The sequence below is a fragment of the Littorina saxatilis genome, linkage group LG12 (genome assembly GCF_037325665.1).
Source record: "Littorina saxatilis isolate snail1 linkage group LG12, US_GU_Lsax_2.0, whole genome shotgun sequence".
NCBI classification, from domain to species: Eukaryota; Metazoa; Mollusca; class Gastropoda; order Littorinimorpha; family Littorinidae; genus Littorina; species Littorina saxatilis.
In genome coordinates, this window is record NC_090256.1 from 45,354,820 (window position 1) to 45,377,957 (window position 23,138).

Sequence of the window (23,138 nt, forward strand, 5' to 3'; positions counted from 1 at the left end):
CGGCAGCGACCGGGATTCGAACTCACGACCTCCCGATTAGGAGGCCGACGTCTTACCACTGCGCCACTTCGCCCGTCAGCTTGTGTCTCACAAGCAAGATTCTGGTCTATTTGTCAGATAAGTTTATTTTCTGTAAGTGTGTCTGTCTGTCCTCTTAAAAGACTGCAGGGTCAAAGATCAGTAACTGTAACGTTTTGTTTTGTCATAATTAAACGTTCCATTAACATACTTTTCTTGTTTTTTTATTAAGACTAGAGGATCAAGGTGTTGGTAAATGATTGATCTCAGATTGCAGATTAAATTTAACGATACTGCTTATTGTGCTAGTTGAATTAAGCAAACAAAAGCTAACAGTATCACAGCATTAGCATTTGATCCATCGGTGCGGGGTTTTTTTCCAGATGAAATCTAGCTCAAAATAAGATTCTTGTTTGTGTTATTTGTCAACAGTGATGTAGGAAGAAACCCCCTCCACCAGTTCCTCCAGTTGTGAGCCTACGCACAGTGCAAGTGTGTGCTGAGTGAAATTTCGTCCACCATGGCCAATGTTGACCCAAACAGTGAAGAGGCCATTCAGGCTGCTCAGCTGACTCGAGCAACCCTCAGCTACTTTGAGAAGTTTGATCGTTACGACTGCCAGGAACTGCTGGCCTATGCCTCCACCCACTGGATGCTGAGTAACGAGGACTTCAGACTGCCCACCGACCCTCCTGTGGGCCTCATCAGGTACTTGTCATTTATGTATCTCGTGCATGCTAAGTAGGAGTGGGTTTTTCTAGGTGTATACTTTTCAGGCCCGTAATGTAAAAATTGCAGTTAGGATAGAATTATTATAAGGTATGCGGATGAACTGTATGTTTGGTTTTCCGTGTCTGTGTTGTTAATTGGTTAATGGCCTTATTATACATTCATTTTGTGTTAGTTAGTTAGTTATTTTTTTATTCATATTGATTGAACAATTGGTACAGGCACTTTGTTGGAAAATGCCAGTGGTTTATTCTTATTTCGCCTTTTTTTTTTAGGGGGGGTGGGGGTGTGGTGTGGTAGGGGTGGAGTGTTCCTTTAGGAATTGCTTTGCACTGTGTCTGAAACAAAATCACAGCAAAATCCATCATCTATTGTTTGGAGTACAGTGCAACCCGGCCCCCTTTTAAGACCTCCAAAAATCTGAGAAAATTAAGTCTTAAAAAGAAGGGAGTCTTCAAATGGGGTAAATTTACAGAGGTTATGAACAGAATGTCTGAGAAAACATGGTCTTAAAAGGGAGGATGTCTAAAATTGAGGGGTCTTAAAAAGTGGGTTCCATTGTAACATGAATCTCAGACAGCAAGGACACAGATCCAAACAAATTATCTTATTGTGCTGATTTAAACCAAAAAGGATCAAATCTCAACTTTGAATAACCTATTGCTCTTCTAATCACCATTGTCATCACTTGTGTTTTCAGCAATGTAAACCTTCTGAACTCCAACGATTGCGTGGTGCTCTTCCCGGACAATCTCGACTTGTTGCCGATTGACTATCGAGAGCTACACACCATTGTGCGGGAGCTGACGTACGGTATTTACGTCATGCACCAGACGCCTCTCATCTCCCTGGAGGCCAACTACGACCAGAGCACCAGCTGTCAGCTGCCGCCGGCCTACCAGGACACACTCGTCGGTCAGATCTTGGTCAACACGGATTACATGATGAAGTGTCTGTGGCACGGCGCTTATATTCCTAAAGACAAACGCACAAAGTTTTCTGAACGGTGGCGATCCAATCTTGATGTTAACCAGAGCGGGAAGCCAGAAACAAAGAAACCTCTGCTGACTGAATTCACAAGTGCTGGTGAGTGAGAAATATGTGTGCACTTTCATAAAGTGTTCTTTGGAGTTAAGGCAAAGGGAAGTGGGGGGAGTGTGTGTGGAGCAGCGTCTGTGAATGCTTGGGATGTGAGTTGAGGGAGAGTGTGTGTTGTGAGGGGAAGGGGGGGGGGGGGGATTTGCCAAAACGTTCTTCCAGATATATGTTACTATATTCAGCCACTGAGCATGGCATGAGGAAGACCACTTGAATCAACATGAAACTGACAACTGTGAAATAACTCTGTCGGCTTTGTATGTGTTGAGAAAGAGTTGTTTCTCTTGAAAACATTGAGTCAAGCTTTCCCACACAACATTATTGGCCACTCACTTGCATGTGATCCCCATCCATGTGCGGAAAGACACCCCACACTAGTGACAGGTCTATTATTATACTCTCACCAAAAGGCTTCTTGGCTAAGATAATAAGCTATTCTAGCACATCCCCCCCCCCCCCCCAGCCCAAAAGAAAACAATCAATAACAAAAAACATGCAGGCAGGATCTGTAAGAAATTTGATCATGGACCATGTGAGGTAGAGACATAGAAATAGAAGACTTTTAATTATTATCTCAACAGAGAAATTAGTTTGTGGTCATGAAACATGACATAGAACCACATTAAACATGGAGATACAGTAAAAGTATTAAATATGGATAATTCTTTAACATGACTGCAAACTCTTGGTGCAAATCATCATATCAACTCACCATTCATATTTAACAAGACATGTGATGATATGACAGACCCTGTGAGGTGGAGTTGACAAGACATTTAATAACATGATGACAAGATAACATGATGACACGATAACATGATAAGATGACACGATGACATGACGGCAGGTCTGATGGACATCACCAAAGACCCGGACTTTGCTGACGCCTACAGCAAGCTGCCAGTGGAGCAGCCGGGCGACCCGGACATGGCCGAGGAACGTCGCTTCTTCATGGCACACGTGGAGAGTCTCAGCATGCACCTCAACTTCTTCCAGCAGTCCGTCACCTCCCACAAGAACATGTTTGTCGTGGACTCGGAGTTCCTGGTGTCCAGTGTGGTCAGTCTGCTAGACGATGCCATTGACCACACCGGCTATGAGCGCCTCAAGGTAGAGAATGCATTTATTAAATTACATATTCTTACCCCAATTCTCATAAATGCATTGACTTCAATCTCACATGCTAGATGTCGAAAAACTACTCAAATTACCTGCCCTTGCAAGGGCAGTAACCAAGCTAAAAACAGACGCCATAGCCGTTGCTATGCCCTGTCCCACCTGGTTACCCATAACCCACCGCGCCCCACGTGAGGGCCGGCATCCGGAATAATCATTCTCGACTTTCGACGACACACGTCAGACGTGCGGAATTCGTTTGCTCACTTGGCTTTCCCGAGCCCTTGTCTTTGTGACGTTATGGGCTTGGGGGGGGCCTTTACCTGTTCGCCTTTCTTTTGGTGAGACCTGCCCTTTTTATTGAATTGAATTGTTGTTTGTTAGCCGCTTCAGAAATTTACTTTTCTTGTGGTCTTCGATTTCGGCCATTTACAAGATGGCCGATAGCAAGCAGTAACTTAGGGCTAGGCAGGAAGTGAATAAGGCTGTTAGCCCTTTTTAGAAACCTCTGTGTGCGTCGTTGACCCTTCGAGTAGTACTGCTTTTGTAGTAGCTGTTCGTGCGGATAAGGTTTCCTTTTTTCTTCCCAGCCCTCCTCTCCTCTTAAGGAGAACCAGTCAGTGTCTTCCACTTTCGGGGGACTTAACGATGAAATTAATATGTGTTTATCAGCTGTTTCAGGCACGATCGGCCCGCCCATTGTGGCGGCGTACTCCTTGGCAGCTTCGCATCGTGGTCTGGTCCCTTCGTGTACACTACATTGGGTTGTGCACGTTAAAGATCCCACGATTGACAAAAGGGTCTTTCCTGGCAAAATTGTATAGGCATAGATAAAAAATGTCCACCAAAATACCCGTGTGACTTGGAATAATAGGCCGTGAAAAGTAGGATATGCGCCGAAATGGCTGCGATCTGCTGGTCGATGTGAATGCGTGATGTATTGTGTAAAAAAAAAGTCAATCTCACACGGCATAAATAGATCCCTGCGCCTTGAGTCCGAGTCTGGAGATACGCGCACGATATAAGACTTCATATAAGATATAAATGGCCAGTTCAGTTTAGCCCTTTTTTGCCTCTGGTGGCTCTGGGTTGTTCGCGAGCACCCTCTCCTTTCGGGAGGGGGGGCCTGCTCTCTACCTGCCTCTGACCACTCTGATTACCTCCGGTATTTCTCAGTGTGTTGGGGGATGGGGGGGGGGGGGGTTCCTGCTTCGCACCGTGGTCTGGTGCAAATGGCCAGTTCGGTTCAGCCCTTTCTGCCTCTGGTAGTACTGGGTTGTTCACGAGCACTCTTTCCATTGGGAGAGGGGGCCTGCTCCCCACCTGTCTCTGCCCGCTCTCCTTGCTTTTAGCACAGCTGAGTCGGGCATGCAGCCCCCTTACCGTTTGAAAGGGGGAGTGGGGGGTCACGGTAAGTCACAGCCTGGGCTGGTTCCCACTCTGCCTCAATGGGGGCAGGGGGCTGTGTCAGAGGCCCTTTCCCGCCCTTAGGGCAGGATCGGGTGGGGGCTGTGACGGCGGCCCACTGTTTCCCGCCCTCTGGGCGGGATCGGGTCGGCGCTGTCGGACTGTCTTCTCACTCTATGCCTCTATTGTCCTTACCCTCCCATCCATCCCCGCTACTTAATTTCCTAAGGGTTTTTGAGAAGTCTCGAATGATTATTCCGGATGCCGGCCCTCACGTGGGGCGCGGTGGGTTATGGGTAACCAGGTGGGACAGGGCATAGCAACGGCTATGGCGTCTGTTTTTAGCTTGGTTACCACCCTTGCAAGGGCAGGTAATTTGAGTTGTTTTTCGACATCTAGCATGTGAGATTGAAGTCAATGCATTTATGAGAATTGGGTAAGTATATTAATCAAATGAAAATTTACTATTGAAATTTTCCATTATACGTTATTTTAGTTTTGTAATAAGAATATGACACTTTACACAGATTGAGACAACTATTGTTCTGCGAGATCGCTCTAGCGGTGGTTGTGGACTATGACTGTCGAGACCTGTGTCATATGTTGTGTTTTTATCTGTCACGTTTCAATATATCACTTAAGGTGATTATGAACCGGTTAATTACTACTAATTAACTAACCACACCACGATCCACTCTCGCAGTCATACAATTAAATAGAGTCAACAAAAGTATAAGTTTCAGACGCCTGTTTATGTATAAACTCGCCACCTCCCTCGAGCCTTCACTCAAAATATGTTCCTTTTACGTTCTCAACACGTAAAAAAACCCGTGATCACTGACAAAATGCCAGTAGTATATAGAAAATTATAGTAACACGCTGATCCCGTGTAAATACAGTCAAATGAGAATGTTCTGTTCAAAAAGCTCTAGTTCATGCAGGGGTCACACACCCCACGTTGTCACTACTCCAATGAAATCACAGATAAGAAAAGACAACGGTGGTCAACGGGGTGCGTAAGACACGGTGCACTTAGCTTTCTTTCTGTATGCTGGTTAGCCGGTATGCTGGTTAGCCGGGTTGCTGGTTAGCCGGGTTGCTGGTTAGCCGGTTTGCTGGTTAGCCGGTTCGCTGGTTAGCCGGTCTGCTGGTTAGCCGGTTATACGTTAGCGTAGCTTCCTCAGGTCCCAGCTCCAACGTCTGCGGCTAGCAGTGTCCCGCCAAAGGCAGCCGTGCAGCAGTTACAGGAACACGAAACGAAGGCTGCAAACAGAAAGCATCGGTGCACTAAACATGTCAGCTACCCCTCACCCACCACCTTTAAACATGTCATCTTTAAATATCTCATCGAGCACGTGGGCCTGCACAAAACGGACTTTTTACAACAACAAAACAGTCATTTTCCGTCCTTCTCTCCCTATCTGCAAAAACCATATACAGATTAGTATTTTAGCGTCACAGAGAGTAAATTATGCGCTAACCTGGAAAGAACAACAGAGAGTATTTCATTCCACAACACAGACTCATCAACAGCGTTAAATAATGATTTATTACCTCAAAAGCCTATGATTGTACTCTCATGGAAGCAAAATCCGCTTCCTCCCTGGAACAGCCTCTGTTCGTCAACAGTGACCGAAAACCTCCAGAACCCCTTGTCGAATCCTTATGCGAAAGCCATCGCCGACGAAGGAATGTTGACGACTTGTCCTCAGCAAAATATGTGGCAGTGAGAAGGAATAACTAGTGGAAGCTCCCCTAGAGTGCCGAATACAATATTCGGTGAAAAACCATCATACTCTAGAAACTGTGTATTAGATCCTTCCTCTTCTGCCGCTGGGTGTCAAGTGCACCGTCCTTGTGTCTCTCTCAGACAACCTAGCCAATAACACGTGACTGACCTTGTCACAAAACCAGTCCAGCTATACACAATTCTGCCTCCCAAGCAGAAAAAAGACACGAGAAACTCAATCCGTGAAAATCCCGTGCGCGCTGTCAGCGAAAAACCGTCAGCCCTATGACAGCAAAAACCCCCACTGTGAAACTCGTGCGCTACAAAACATCCGTGCTCGTTGAGCACTGTCAGCAAACTCTGCTGTAGCCCAATATCACGTACAGGCGCTTTCTATCATAATCGACCAAGAACAGGCACTCCACTGAGTGACACTTTCTTGGTCTCTGTCACCCGATCGTGACACACCTCCCCTCTTCAAGACGAAACCTCGGTTTCGCTCACAGTCATGTTCTCCTCTCCAGCCCGAGAGAGAAAGTCAGCTCCAACATTGTTGGCGCCCGGAATGACGCGTACCGTGAATTGGTACGGTTGGAGAATCAACGCCCAGCGCATAAGTCTGGCGTTTGCCAACCTTGCAACCTGAAGATATTGCAGAGGTTGATGGTCCGTCTCCAGACAGAAAGGTCGTCCGTACAGGTACGCTTCGAACTTCTGGATGCCCCAGACAATGGCGAGACACTCGCGTTCAACCGTTGCATACGCTGCCTCGGCCGAGGTCAGCTTACGGCTGGCGAAGCAAACAGGGTGCAAAAACCCCTCTGTCTCCTGAAGCAACACTGCCCCAAGTCCCTTCCCTGAAGCGTCTGTCCTCAGCACGAAGTCCTTGTTCAGGTCTGGTAGTCGGAGAATAGGCTGACTGGTGAGTCGCCTCTTCAGGGTGTTGAATGCGGAGCTGCATTCCTCAGTCCACACTACAACGGTCGGTTGTAGCTTCTTGGTAAGGTTGGTCAGTGGTAGTGCGATTTCGGCAAAGTGCGGGATGAAGCGTCTGTAGAAGCTGGCTAGGCCCAGGAAAGACCTGACTTCTTTCTTCGTGCGCGGTGGCTCCGCCTCCCGAATTTTCTGGATCTTGTCGTCCTCTGGAACGAGCAATCCCTCGCCGACAACATGACCCAGGAAAGACAATTCCCGAAATCCCAAGTAGCACTTGGACGGTTTAGCTCCCAGATTTCCGTCCTTCAACCTTCCGAACACGTCGCGCAGGGCGTCGAGATGTTCAGTCCATGTCTCTGTCGCGATCAGCACATCGTCGATGAAACTGCTGATGTCCTCGCGCTTCAATGGTTCCAAAAGTTTCCTCATCATGCGAGTGAAGACGGCACCTGCATTCTGTAGACCAAAAGGCATGACTGTCCACTGGAACTGGCCGAATGGAGTGGTAAATGCAGTCTTTGGGCGATCTTCCTCGGCAACTGGAATTTGCCAGTATCCCTTGGTGAGGTCTAATTTTGAAAAATACTTGGCCTTGGCCAAGTGACTGAAGAGGTAGTCCACATCAGGCATGGGTTCCGCGTCAAACGCCGTAATCTTGTTCAGCTTCCGGTAGTCGACACAGAACCTGACGCGTCCATCCTTCTTCTTCACAAGCACAATTGGTGAACTGTAGGGAGAGTTCGCTGGCTCGATGACGCCCAACTTCGTCATGTCGGCGATTTCCTTCCTGACCACCTCCTTCTGGGCATGAGGCATGGGATACTGCTTCGTCCTCACTGGCTGTTTCTCCAGCAAGTCGAAGGTAAACTCCTCTAGATGCGTCTGAAGTGGTATGTCTGTAAGGACCCGTGCTGCATCCTTCAGGATCTCTTGCAGGTCCGCCTGCTGGTCGTCCCCAAGATCAGGTGAGATGTGCACGTCCGTGTGATCCTCACTAGCCTCCAGCGGACAAACTGGTACACGTCCTCCTCCCTGTTCTTCCGTTGTCTCGTCCATCACGACAGCAACTGCTTCTGTCACTTTGTCCTTTTCCCCGTAGGCAGTCCTCTCTATGTAGGCGCGCAGCAGGTTGGCGTGGTACAGGCGTGCTTTCCCGTTCATGACGATCCTGTAGTCGTTCTGGCCCACTTTCGCTGTCACCTCAAAAGGTCCTTGCCACTGCAGTTGTAGCTTGTTGTGTTTGACAGGTAGAAGTAGCAACACCCGTTCTCCAATCTTGAAGCTGCGCGGCCGTGCCTTGCGGTCGAATCCTCGCGCGTAACGCTGTGCTGCTCTCCCCAGGTTCTCTTGAGCCAGTTTGCAGGTCTCTTCAATCCTGTTCCTGAGTTCTACGATGTAGGTCGCTGTCGTCTGCACCTCCTCGTCAGCTTCTTCGTCTGTCCAAGCCTGACGCAGGATAGCCATGGGACCGCGTACCTGTCTGCCGTACAACAACTCAAATGGGGAAAAGCCCAAGCTCTCCTGAGGAACCTCGCGGTATGCAAAAAGCAATGCTGGGATGTACCTGTCCCACGTGCGTGGTTTCTCCTGAGCTAGTTTCCTCAGCATGGTCTTCAAGGTGCCATTGAACCTTTCCACCAGTCCGTTGCACTGAGCATGGTAAGGAGTGGTGAAGTGCTGCTCCAGTGATAGCAGTCGTGCTGCCTCCGCCATCACTCCTCCCGTGAACTGCGTGCCTCTGTCGGTGAGTACCTCTGATGGAATTCCCAGCCGGGACCACATAGTAACCAGAGCCTCAGCTACTCGCGTGGCTTCAATCGATTTCAGAGGGATCGCCTCTGGGTATCGAGTAGCGTAGTCCACCATGGTCAAAATGTATCTGTTTCCGTCCTCAGACGCAGGCAAGATGGGCCCGATGATGTCCACTGCCACCCGACGAAAGGGTTCGTCGATGAGCGGCATCTTCTCCAAGGGGACCTTCCTCACCCTTCCTTTGGCAACCACCTTCTGGCACTTATCGCAGGACGCACAGAAACGTCGGACATCCGTGCAGATGCCTGGCCAGTAAAAGTGGCGCCAGACACGATCCGTGGTCTTCTTGGTACCAAGATGACCTCCCAGAATCGAGTCGTGTGCCGTTGCCATGACACCCTCGCGAAACTCGCGAGGCACGACAACCTGTTTGAATGTACCTTCTTGGTTGCTGAACTCCCGGTAGAGCAACTTCTTGTCCCTGAGGAACTTTGACCTCCCATGCTTCCCGCTCAGCTTCACCTTCCCCGACTTCGCGTGCTCCCGAGGAGTCGCTAATGTCGGATCAGATGCCTGAGCCTTCGCGAGAAGCGCGGGGGTCACGTTCCCCAGGGCAGCTCGTGCAGCAGGTAGGGGTTTGAGAGGTTTGTCCTCTCGCTCCGCCTGTGCCCGCGTGAGCACTGAAATGACGTCGGGAGACCGATAAACGGGAACCTCCCTGGTGACGCCGTCCACAAACTGAACCCGGTTTCCAATGAGCAGGTCGCATGGAGGATCGTCCATGACGACGGCCACAATGGTCCCCGTGAACAACGGTGTTACGACCTTGATCACTGCCGTGTTCAAGTCGTAAGCGTGAGATGCCTCGGCCATTCTCACCCTGATGCTGTCTCCTGTGTAGGCCATAGCTGGAACTAGACTCGCCCGAACCACTATCATGTCTGCCCCTGTGTCCCGCAGACCTTCGCCCTTCACTCCGTTAACGTAGACGTTGCAGTGGGGCTGGAAATGTTTCCTGGAGCACGGAACGCAGAGTTGTGGAATTGTGCATGAGCTCGTGACGTCCCTTAGCTCCTCACTGCCAACAAAGTGTACACCCTTCTGGTCAGCCTGTCTCCTGTGGCAGTCCTTCTTCACGTGGCCCCGCTTGTTGCAGTAATAACACTGGATGTCAGTTCTGGAACTTGATCCTTTGTGTCCCTGATCGTCCTTCCCGTCCTTGGGTCCTGAAGAACCTGAATTTCCCGATTTTCCCGGCCGTGAGCCTGAAGATTTGCCGGAGATCGCCTGGGCGTCCTCGTGTACTCTGATCCAGTCGGCTGCCTCCTGAGTAGTCTTTGGCTGGTGCTCCTGCACGAAGGTCACCACCTCAGGTCGCAGGCTGGACATCAGTTGTTCCATGACTATGAGGTCGGCAAGGTCGTTGACGGTCCAGTCCTTTTCGGCCATCTCCACCCAGCGCCGCAGGTAGAGATTAAGGCGTGCCACAAACTGATGGCTCAGCTCGCCGCTCAGTCTCTTGCTGTTACGCAGACGTCGTCTGTAGGCTTCCGCAGTCAGGTTGAAGCGCTGGAGTAACGCCTTCTTTAGTGCCTGATAGTCTCTCGCCTCGTCGTCCTCCAAAGCGTTGTAGAGCTGCAATGCGCGTCCTTTTAAGCAGGTGCTAAGGCGGCTAGCCCACGTGGCCTCTTCCCACTTCTGGTCAGATGCAATGCGCTCAAACCGGCGTAAAAAGTCGTCGAGCTCGTCCTTGTCATCGTCGAACGTCGGCAGTCTCGTACGGTCGGCAACAAACGTCGGCGCGCTAGCCTGAGTAAGCGTACCCTTCTCGGCCTGTAGCCTAGCTAGCTCTAGCTGGTGATCGCGATCCGCCTGTTCCTTCCGGTCTAGTCTGTCACGTTCGTCTTTCTTTTCCTGTCTGTCAAGTTCGGCCTGTCGTTCAGCCTGTCGTTCTTGTCTCTCAAGCTCGTCTTTCTTTTCCTGTCTGTCAAGTTCGGCCTGTCGTTCGGCCTGTCGTTCCCTTTCTTGTCTGTCACGTTCGGCCTGTCGTTCTTGTCTCTCAAGCTCGTCTTTCTTATCTTGTCTGTCTCGTTCATCTTTCTCTTTCCGTTCTTGTCTGTCACGTTCGTCTTGTCGTTCCTGTCTCTCACGTTCGGCCTGTCGTTCTTGTCTGTCAAGCTCTTCTTTTCTCGTCTGTCGCTCTATGTCTTCCTTACGTTCTAACTCCTTGCGCTTAAGCAAACTACGCGCTCTAACGCGTGCGTCTCGCTCTGTCTGTTCCTCGCTACCAGGAGTCTCAAAAGTTAATCTCTTCGTAGGAGATCCCCCTGTAGCCATGGTTAGTTTAGCAAAGCTTTATCACAAAAGTAAGTCTAACGCAGCTATAGCTAGAATACGCGGTGATGAAATGGATACAAAAATCCAGCAACCGGAAAATGCAGAAGAAAAATCCAAACGGTGTAGAACAAAACGCGTAGCCTACTTTATGGCTGCTTTTTGCGGTGAAACAAAGTGTTTCCCACAGCCGTGGCCTACTTTATCGGCTGCTTTTTGCGGTGAAACAGAGTGTCTCCCACAGCCTTGGTTAGGACAGAAGTCCTCGGACCCTTCCCCCCCAAAATTCCAACAAAGTCAAAATATGGAGAAAAATCCAAGTAAAACAAGACGGTAGAAATGTAACCTGTTACAGAATGCGAAACAACAATGTAGAGAAAACTGAGTAAAACGAATAACAAATCCGCTAACCCCGCTCAGCTCTCTGCAACGGAAAACTCTGAACGTACAACAACAAAGATTCACAAACAAAGGAAAGGGAAGTAATCACAGTTAGCGCATACAATAGCTTACAAATTACAATTTACATTTCCTGCAAGATGTGAATCGCTTAAGGTGTGGTATATGATCAAAACTATACAAAAAAGGGTAGCACCAAGCAGAAAATAAGTCGAGCACTGACGAGATTATCTGCTCTTAGTTATCCTTAATTGGTGGGTCTTTATCAGTTGGAAATTAACTGAGTAAATCCCGGCTTGGCCCCCATGTGTCACGTTTCAATATATCACTTAAGGTGATTATGAACCGGTTAATTACTACTAATTAACTAACCACACCACGATCCACTCTCGCAGTCATACAATTAAATAGAGTCAACAAAAGTATAAGTTTCAGACGCCTGTTTATGTATAAACTCGCCACCTCCCTCGAGCCTTCACTCAAAATATGTTCCTTTTACGTTCTCAACACGTAAAAAAACCCGTGATCACTGACAAAATGCCAGTAGTATATAGAAAATTATAGTAACACGCTGATCCCGTGTAAATACAGTCAAATGAGAATGTTCTGTTCAAAAAGCTCTAGTTCATGCAGGGGTCACACACCCCACGTTGTCACTACTCCAATGAAATCACAGATAAGAAAAGACAACGGTGGTCAACGGGGTGCGTAAGACACGGTGCACTTAGCTTTCTTTCTGTATGCTGGTTAGCCGGTATGCTGGTTAGCCGGGTTGCTGGTTAGCCGGTTCGCTGGTTAGCCGGTCCGCTGGTTAGCCGGTCTGCTGGTTAGCCGGTTATACGTTAGCGTAGCTTCCTCAGGTCCCAGCTCCAACGTCTGCAGCTAGCAGTGTCCCGCCAAAGGCAGCCGTGCAGCAGTTACAGGAACACGAAACGAAGGCTGCAAACAGAAAGCATCGGTGCACTAAACATGTCAGCTACCCCTCACCCACCACCTTTAAACATGTCATCTTTAAATATCTCATCGAGCACGTGGGCCTGCACAAAACGGACTTTTTACAACAACAAAACAGTCATTTTCCGTCCTTCTCTCCCTATCTGCAAAAACCATATACAGATTAGTATTTTAGCGTCACAGAGAGTAAATTATGCGCTAACCTGGAAAGAACAACAGAGAGTATTTCATTCCACAACACAGACTCATCAACAGCGTTAAATAATGATTTATTACCTCAAAAGCCTATGATTGTACTCTCATGGAAGCAAAATCCGCTTCCTCCCTGGAACAGCCTCTGTTCGTCAACAGTGACCGAAAACCTCCAGAACCCCTTGTCGAATCCTTATGCGAAAGCCATCGCCGACGAAGGAATGTTGACGACTTGTCCTCAGCAAAATATGTGGCAGTGAGAAGGAATAACTAGTGGAAGCTCCCCTAGAGTGCCGAATACAATATTCGGTGAAAAACCATCATACTCTAGAAACTGTGTATTAGATCCTTCCTCTTCTGCCGCTGGGTGTCAAGTGCACCGTCCTTGTGTCTCTCTCAGACAACCTAGCCAATAACACGTGACTGACCTTGTCACAAAACCAGTCCAGCTATACACAATTCTGCCTCCCAAGCAGAAAAAAGACACGAGAAACTCAATCCGTGAAAATCCCGTGCGCGCTGTCAGCGAAAAACCGTCAGCCCTATGACAGCAAAAACCCCCACTGTGAAACTCGTGCGCTACAAAACATCCGTGCTCGTTGAGCACTGTCAGCAAACTCTGCTGTAGCCCAATATCACGTACAGGCGCTTTCTATCATAATCGACCAAGAACAGGCACTCCACTGAGTGACACTTTCTTGGTCTCTGTCACCCGATCGTGACATCATCAAAAATACAAATAACATTCATGTATTGATCCATTTTGCCATTTCACCTTTGAACGCACACAAGCATGCACTCTTATGTAATCTCAGTCAGCCGCCTAAATATGAGTCTTAGCCAGATTCTGATGTCACATGGCTTAAAGAAGGAAAATTCAATGCATATATATAATTACTAGATGAATACCCGCTTCGCCGGGTAGCCGGCTTCGCCGGGAAGAAGTACTTAGAGCCGTACGCCGGCTTCGCCGGGTCCGAACAATGGACCCACCAAGCTTAGGTCCCTCCCAGATTCGTGGAATGGGAACAGCACGAAAATGATTCAGTGGCCATAATGCCATTCCTGACCATATCGAGTCCCATCATTGTCGACGAATGTAACCGTGTTAATCACCTTTGGAGGCGAACTCCACTCAAACAGGATTGAGCAATTTAGAGCTTATCTCTAAGCCCTTTTGAACTGTTATGGCTTCTCAAAGGAAGGCCAGTACATACAAATACACAAAAGCCGCCAGACCACATCACAAACAGAACTGAACAATCCACAGGTGTTGCCCACATAGAGAGACACACACACACACACACACACACACACACAAACACAAACACAGAGAAGCCGTATATATAGAGAGATAGATGACAGTGTATTTTTCGCGTGGCTATAAATTGATTCGACCTTTGCACTTTTACAGTGAGGATAATTTACGGGTCCAATTTACGTTCTGGACACTGCGGTGACCTTCTAAAAATAGTAACAGAACGCCGGGAATATCCGAAGATGCCCCCTCATACTATAGTGCACCATACGAAGGAAGGGAGGTAAACGCTGAAAACATGGAGAAGATAAGGAAGAGTTATGGTAGTTGATCCCCCCAAAAAAAAACAAAATCGGTTTGCGCTGCGCGCTGAGAGCACGTATTGAAATATCTCATCGACCAGATTTTGTGCGGGGTGTATCTGAATATGGACACCAAATTTGAAGCAGATCCATCGAGAACTTTGGCCGTGCATGGCGAATACACACATACACACACACACAGACAGACAGACAGACAGACAGACAGACACAAGTCGTATATATATATAGATGCTCAAGTTATAAAAGCAACAGAGAAAAAATGTCAGTTCTTAAAATAAAAAATTCCCAGCATTCTTGTGTCACATGAACATGTAAAACGTGCATTCTTGTAACTTAAAATTCAGAAGATATTGAGAAAGTATCTGTTATCTGTATCATATGGAGCCGGGAAAGAGGCGCTAATTGAGCGTTTAGTGCAGGCAAAAGCAAAGAAGTACTTAATTGACTGCGGCAACTTCCAAAACTGTAACTAACAAATTTTGAGTGTGACACTTGCTAGTGCCATATAAAGTGGACTGGGTGGCCGAGTGGGTAACGCACTTGCGCTCGGAAGCGAGAGGTTGTGAGTTCGACCCTGGGTCAGGGCGTTAGCAATTTTCTTCCCCCTTTTCCTAACCTAGGTGGTGGGTTCAAGTGCTAGTCTTTCGGATGAGACGAAAAACCGAGGTCCCTTCGTGTACACTACATTGGGGTGTGCACGTTAAAGATCCCACGATTGACAAAAGGATCTTTCCTGGCAAAATTGTATAGGCATAGATAAAAATGTCCACCAAAATACCCGTGTGACTTGGAATAATAGGCCGTGAAAAGTAGGATATGCGCCGAAATGGCTGCGATCTGCTGGCCGATGTGAATGCGTGATGTATTGTGTATAAAAATCCCATCTCACACAGCATAAATAAATCCCTGCGCCTTGAATAAAAATTAAAAATAAATAAATAAATCCCTGCGCTTAGAACTGTACCCACGGAATACGCGCGATATAAGCCTCATATTGATTGATTGATAAAGAACAGAAGTACTGCTTGTGTGCAAACAGGCGTGATAATTTTACATGCACTGTATTCTGGATGACATTGTGATCAGATGCATATTTCTCAAAGAAAGACCCTCAAGGTGAATTTTTGCACTCATCCCACATATAATACAGTATATGTAGTAGTTTGTAAACTAACATTCTGTGTTCTTTGTGAATGTTGCTTTGTGCAGACGCGGCTTCAGATGCACGAGGACCTGATCCGAGACAACCTGGTGAAGAAGCAGGAGATGAAGCACAACCTGGAGCTCCTCAAGTTCATCAGCTATATGACGCCGTTCTTCATCGGCATGAAGAAACGCATGAAGATTCCAGACGTCACACGCCTCCTCTCACCTCTCACAGGTCAGTTTCGGCTCTTGGCTCCCAGCGCTATCAAGTGCACAAACCACTCCGATAGATTCCCAGCGTTATAAAATGAACAAAACACTCCAGTAGGTGATTTCCGAAAATAACTCTGTCCGGATTTACAAGCGTTGCGGAAGAGTTGCGCCCAGCTAACAAAATCTCATACAAACAGGAAACACATGGTCGACATTGGAGGCAAAGCCAGTAAAACTGGAGTGAGTTTGGGGTAATTTGTTAGCCGTTTGAAAATCTGCCACGTGAACACAATGTCACAAAGGTTTGCAAGAAACTAACAGAAGACAACAACAGTCAGATCTTATCGCAAACAATCTCTACAATTTACATGTGTAAGGTCCAACCATCTATAAATAGCTCAGTGCTCAAAGTGGACAAACAACTGCTGTGCAGAGTAATTGCTGTCAAAGGGGGACAACTGCATCACCCTGTCACATACGGATTTTGCAGAGATGAGATATTTAGTACAAATTTACGATTTTCCATACATTTCGAAACCCCACCTGAAGGGATTTTATGTGTGTGTTTGTTATTAGTAAAAATCACCACCAAAAAGTAGGTATAAAACACATCTTTGTTCACCGTGAGTACATTCAGTAAAATGGAGATTTCACAATCCCATGTCTCAACTAGTACAACTTCACTTTCTTCTCTTGTGTTTTATCCCCAACTCTGCGAATCTCTTTCTGTATTGTTCTCCTGTATTTTTTCAGTCTCCCACGGCAAACCCTATGTTGCTGATACAGTACAACCCCCTTTTTAAGACCCCTATATTTTCTGTAAATGGCAAAATGAATGTACACAACCCTGTCAGCATGATCCATTTGTGAAACATGTTTGTGTGTTTGTTTGTTCTAGGGGATGAGTGCCGCACAGAGAGAGAGCTGCCGCCTTTGATCCTAGGACCGGACATGAAGTGTAGAAACTTCTCCTTCGGGGAACACTACTTTCACCTGCACGGAGGTCGGTTGCCCGCTCACTCACCTCACCTAGTAAACCAAGCACAGCGGGTTGTGCAATAGCCAAGCATAGTAAATCCTTCCTCTTCTTTACCTTTTTTTCGCTCCCCTCAGCAATCGGAAGAGTCTAAAAGTAATGACCAATGTTCGGCGGGTTCGCAGTACACAAACAGTTTTATTATTTGGTTTCTCCAATATTATTGAAGCTAGAACTTTGAATCTTTACACATTTCTAGGGTTTGACGATCTCAAGAAATAATGCAAATCTGGTTGACTGTTGTCAGAATTCAAGGTCGCTGCTATGACAGAACAATGCCTTACAACTGTGTGTTTTATTGGAAGTGTATAAAGTCTGCAAAGGGGAGCGTTATATTCATCCGCCAAGTCAAATATTATATTGTTTTTAAGAGCACGCTCATAGGCGTAGCTTGTTGCGCTCCATTTGTTTAATTGACTGTATGCAGCATTGTTATTTGTAATTATCTGAATAAAACTGTTTACACCAAAGGGGAGCGTTTGCTAGAACTGTGGGTGGACCTAGTTTGTTTGTTTGTTTGTTCGTTCATGGGCTGAAACTCCCACGGCTTTTACGTGTATGACCGTTTTTACCCCGCCATTTAGGCAGCCATACGCCGCTTTCGGAGGAAGCATGCTGGGTATTTTCGTGTTTCTATAACCCACCGAACTCTGACATGGATTACAGGATCTTTTTCGTGCGCACTTGGTCTTGTGCTTGCGTGTACACACGGGGGTGTTCGAACACTGAGGAGAGTCTGCACACAAAGTTGACTCTGAGAAATAAATTCGCCGAACATGGGGACGAACTCACGCTGACAGCGGCCAACTGGATACAAATCCAGCGCGTTACCGACTGAGCCACATCCCCGCCCTGGTGGACCTAGTCATTTCATTTGTCGGACTCATAGCTGTCCCGGTTTTGCCAACAAGCAAGTATGTTGGGCTTGAGAGTGCATGCCTGTGTTTTTTTCATTTTTCATATTCAGTGCATTTTACAGGCATCAACTTTGACCTTGAGACGGACGTGCTGACGGACTGCAACGAAAGCTTTGTTCAACAGTACGAGCATATACGGGGCGATTCCATCGCATACCTCCACAAAATTCTCGACACGGAAGCTGTGGTGCAGGAGTACTACAAAGTTCCATCCTATGAAATCAATGGGAAAAGGTAGATCTGGAGTTTTCTTTCATTTTGTGTCGAATGGACACAAAAATGGGGGGGGGGGGGGGGGGGGGGCTGATGTTGCATAGGCATTGTGTGCAGTTGAACCCCCAGTTAGACCTAACAAGCAAAAACTGAGAAAATCAAGTCCTAAAACGGAGGTACATGTGCAGATGTTATGAACAGAAAATCTGAAAATAATTGGTCTTAAAAGGGGGAGGTCTTAAATGAGGGGGGCTTAAAAAAAGGGTTTCACTGTACCCGTGTGTCTGTTTACAGCAAAGAGATGCTGATAGACATTGTCATCATTTTCACCAGTTTTCATTCACAAACACCTGGTAAATAAATCTCATGTTCCCCATGCAATAACTCGAGGTGGTGAATGGGTTTGAGCTTTCATGTGAAACGTGGATTGTCAAAGTAAAAGCCAATCAGGCTGATTGTTTGATGTGTGGAACCATCGTGGCTTTGGATTTGTGTTTCCGAGGACAACGATTGTAAGCATTCACTCTCAAAGACCCAATCAATGTTGATAACTACCGCGGCGATTCATGGTCAATTTGCAACTTGAACTTATCTCTGTAATCGCAAAATCCACAACGATAAGTCATAAACACTTAAAAGAAAAGAAATATGCTCAACACTTACTGAATTCACAGGTATGATCGCAGCTCTGTACATTTTCAGACTGGAAGAAAAGCGTCAAGAAGCTACGTTTGACGTCACATACAAGTTTGACGTGTTATCTCGTGCTACTGTGACGATGCTTTGTGGCCCGGAGTTGGATTCTAAAAATTCGTCTCCCTGTGGGTTATTGTGCATTTTGTTGCACAATCAAAATGATGACAAAAACGATGTTTGGTAGCTTGTTGTCAGACCAGCACTTTGTTGTTGGTCCTCGGGGAGCATATCGCCTTTTGTCTCATATTTATTAACCGCGGCCTTCGGCCTTGGTCGATAAAGATGAAACAAAAGACGATAATTATGGTCCCCTTGGACCAACAAAAAAGCTGGTCTGTCAACAAGCCACCAAACATCTTATATTGTTTGGAAATAACTCAGGTTTGTGTGGGTTGTGAAAGAGTGAATACCCTTGCTTTTTCTCTGACAAATAACTTCACACATGCACTTGTCCAGGTGTTTCCAACACACCCCTCACTAGTGATTGGCCCTGCCAATATTTGCCCTAGTAAAAAGCAAGGCATTATTATGAGGTTCTTGGAAGCCAGCTGTGTTGCTTTAAATCAACTGCCAAACCAAAACAGTTTATTGGTCTGACCAGAGTTAAATCAAAATTTTGGCAACAAGTTTTAAAAATATGGATTGAGAACAGATATTTATTTCCTGTTCAAAAAGAAAGTATTTTTGATCAATGTTTGTGGAATAATGCAGATATTATTTTTAGAAATAATGTGTTGTGTTTTGATAAATGGATTGAAGCCGGTGTGAATTGTGTACGTGATGTATGGATAGACGAAAATATTGTGTCATTTGAACATATTTGTGCCATTGTCGGATATAGCGCCACAAGGCTGTTTGAGTACAACGCTTTGCACACGGCCCTCTGCGCGCGAGCACTGCGAGACAACACAGTTAAAGAAGACGCGGGTGACGAGCCTCCTGCGACCTGTTTTCAGGGCATGCCAAATAACCTTTCCCCGAAGACATTTTGTGCGATATTAACGCAATCCAAAGCCAGTGAACCCTGCTCTGTAAAATTTTGGTCCCACAAATATAACATTTGCATTGACGAAAAGTATTGGGTCCTGGCAAGGGCATGTACAAGCGAAAAAAGATTAAAGTTACTCCAATGGAAAATTTTACATTATATTTATCCCACAAATATTTTATTGCATAAAATGACATTAAAAGAAAATAGTTTATGTAGTCTTTGTAATGAAATGGATTATATTGAACACTTCTTTTGGAAATGTAGCAAAATGAAATTGTTTTGGGAAAATGTTAGAAGATGTATATTTGTTAATACGGGAGAAAATATTATATTAACAGAAAAAGATGTATTGTTTGGTTATTCTCCAGAAGTGCAAACCCCCATAAATAAAATTATTAATCATATTTTGCTCATTTCAAAAATGTGTATCAGTAAGTATAGATATGGTAGGCCTATTGATTTAAATGTGATGTTAGGATATGAATTAGCGTTGAGATATTTCAGTATTGTGTAAATGTTGAAGGATGAATGATGATACGTTGTAGACGGATGCTTGAATTTTTTTTGGATTAAAAGCCCCACAATGATGTGCTTGGCAAATTTTAAAAAAAAAAAAATCAACAACAAAAAGCAAGGCTATTCATTCTTTCACAACCCATACAAATCCTACACAGAGTTATTTTCGGATTTCGTCTATTAACCTGGCTGTTGTGTGTGTAGTCACTTCATGTCAATTGTTCCACTGAATTACTTTGTGTTTTTCACTACATTTTTCTCAGTAAGTTCGCCTGATTGATCGTTTAGTGGGTTGGCCTTCTCCTTAGAAAGGCTATCTTCCCTCTCCCCACACCCCCTCCCTCTCCCCATTAAAAATTTTAAAAATCTTCAAATTTGTTTTAACTTTTTTGTGTGAATTGTGTTTGACTCAGGTACCTGGCGGTGGCAATGGAGTTTGAGACGTACTACGGGTCGTCCCCGCACAAACCCATGTGGGTGCGAACGTTCCATGACGAGATGTCCAAGATGAAGCTGAAGAAACTGCCCATCACTGACATCCACCTCCACGAGCAGTTCAAGAAATACTTTGGCTTCAAGAAGGCCATCAAGTACAAGGTAGGGGGCCCAGAACGAACGATACTGTGCAACCTGCCTTGGCCACCACCTCTCAATACAGTGTTCTAGATGAGCAAATGTGTAGCCGTACACGTCTTAGAGAATTGGACTAGATGATGCTCACCCTTCTCTAATGTTCCAAATGCAGCCATCCATTTTCCTATACATTGTTTGCCTCCCGGCAAGACGTGTAGATCTTGGCAAACGTTCCCGTACACGTGCTGAAAAGTTCCACATACCGTGCCATAACGACCACCTGTCTATTACGACCACTTTTGGTCAGTCCTTTGAGTGGTGGTTATTGGCAGGGTCGACTGTACATTGATTTCCTCTCTATTTCCTAGGCCTGAGGCCTTTATTGTGTTGTTTTTTCATTATCGTATTTTCGGGACTATAAGGCGCTTTGTTGTAAAATGCGCAACTGCTACTTTTCAGTTTAAAATGGGAAAATTCCACACAATAGCCGCTTCTGGTGTATTGGCCGCAAGTCAAAGGAAGTATATAATAGAGTGGAAATGCGTTTTCTCCCTGATTTGTGGTGAGATCAAAGAGTCTGCATTCTCAGAGCTGTTTGACCTTGGGACCTCAGGTCAATTAACATGCTTTCAGCTGAGATCATCTGCCTGCCTTAGTTTACAGACACTGACCTTCTGACCCCGGGTCATTGACCGAGTTTTAACGATGACACCAACGCCTTTGATGTCCGAGAGGAAACTTTGTCATGGATGCAGAAACATGCATATCACTAGAGAGAGACCGTTTCTTTGTGGTGAGGGTACATCTGTACTCTTCTTTAGTCATACACAATGCGATACCGGTCAATAGGGCGCAGGGGTTCAAGTTAAGGAAAAGAGTTGCGCCTTAAAGTCCCGAAAGTACGGTACAAGCATGTTATAGTGGTATACATGTGTCTGTCATACCTTGTTGCGGTTGTTTATTGCCGATAAATGTTGGCATGTTGTGTCACCAAAAATTACCCAGGATGTTGCATGGTATTGGCTCTCTGCTGTTGGTTCCAACATGTATTGTGCTTGACTGCATGAACGTCGATCATCGCATGTTTTGCAGTTATGTAATTTCAGGGTTATTTGAACATCGGCCTTTCATTCTCATTGAGTCAGTTCACGTTAGAGAAAAAAGGGTTGTTACATTGCTTGATTGTTGTGAAGTGATGGTATTGTGTGTATATGTGTATGCATGCTGGGTGTATGCATGCACATTTGCATCTGTGTGTGTATGATTTGCATCTGTGTGTGTGTGTGTGTGTGTGTGTGTGTGTGTGTGTACAAGAGAGAGAGACAGAGAGAGAGAGAGAGAGAGAGAGAGAGAGAGAGAGAGAGAGAGAGAGAGAGAGAGAGAGAGAGAGTGAGTGTGGAACAGAAGGAGAGAGGATTATAACCGATGAAAATGCCTAACATATTGTGTGTGTCTTTTATTCAATGGCAGCCTGATAAGGGGAAGGTGAGGTGTAGAGTGGCTGATATGTCCTTCTTTTCTTCTTGGAATTGTGTGTGTTGTGGGCTGTTGTCTCCATCTGCTGTGTTATCTCTATCTGCTTTCACTGTCAACCATATATATAGCTATTCTGATGGACACGTGGGGGAATTCGGGGGCTGTGATTGGATGGTCTCTTCCGATCATCAAAGCATAATGCTACGGAAGTCGGCCATTTTTGCCAATATCCAAAAGCATATTGGCAATAACAAAGACGCATGGTTCCGGTTTACCCACCTGTACCACACGATGTTTCACTGATCGACAACAGCATACACTGACAACTTGAAATTCTTCTCGGGAATGTTTTTCAGCTTTACAAATGTTGATAGCATACCCTTTTCTGCTAACTTCCTGAGGCGATGAAACAGGACTAAATCAATTATTTTCTGTCCTTAAAGTGTAACTAAACAGACATTTTGAAGTGTCAGCTTTACTGAATTGCTTTATGTTTTGTCCAAGTATAGACCTGTAGAAGCGATACTGGACGATTTTTCCAACGTTTACTGTGTTTTCTGATTTACTACGATTTTTTAAAAGTGTTGAACCCATTTCAGATTTACCTGCTTATCTGTTCTTGATTTGATACTTCCAAAGAACAAGTGGTACTTTGAGTTCCGGTTTTATGTTTTAACCAATCAGAATTTGGTTCCTAAATAAAATCGTCTGCTGCCTGTCCCAGCAGAGTCGGCAACAAGCACTGCTTGCCACATGTGTGATGTTACGAACAGAAATAGCCATAAATTGGGCAAGGTAGCAATGTAAATGAATTGGATCTAACTAATGTGCTTGTACTGCATCTCTGGCCTTTGAATTCACTCCAAATGTACTGGCTCAGCGTGAGAGGCAACATCCTGTCGAAGTCGTAAGCACGAGGCTGACTGGGAGATTATTATTCGAAGAGCATGCTGAAACGGATTGTAAGTACAATATTTTACATGTTCTCGACATTTCTGTTGATCTTTCCTTAACTTTAATTGTTTCCTTGATTTAAAACCCAAGGGCTTGTATTTTCAGTTGTGATACTAAGCACGTATCTTTACCACAGTATCTGATCACTTCACACTTGAATTT

The 23,138-nt window shown here is 45.8% G+C and overlaps 1 protein-coding gene across 5 annotated transcripts in view; it reads left to right on the forward strand.

The window, feature by feature from the left end:
- The window catches only part of LOC138982050 (ankyrin and armadillo repeat-containing protein-like), a 78,122-nt gene that overhangs the window by 3,466 nt on the left and 51,518 nt on the right, over positions 1 to 23,138 (forward strand). For all 5 annotated transcript variants that reach the window (XM_070355263.1, XM_070355261.1, XM_070355260.1 and 2 more), the window contains exons 2-8: positions 451 to 726; positions 1,448 to 1,833; positions 2,693 to 2,955; positions 15,455 to 15,626; positions 16,503 to 16,607; positions 17,620 to 17,791; positions 20,387 to 20,570. In XM_070355263.1, coding sequence (XP_070211364.1) covers positions 539 to 726; positions 1,448 to 1,833; positions 2,693 to 2,955; positions 15,455 to 15,626; positions 16,503 to 16,607; positions 17,620 to 17,791; positions 20,387 to 20,570 — 1,470 coding nt within the window. In that variant the 5' untranslated portion in view covers positions 451 to 538. The remainder of the gene's footprint in view (positions 1 to 450; positions 727 to 1,447; positions 1,834 to 2,692; positions 2,956 to 15,454; positions 15,627 to 16,502; positions 16,608 to 17,619; positions 17,792 to 20,386; positions 20,571 to 23,138) is intronic.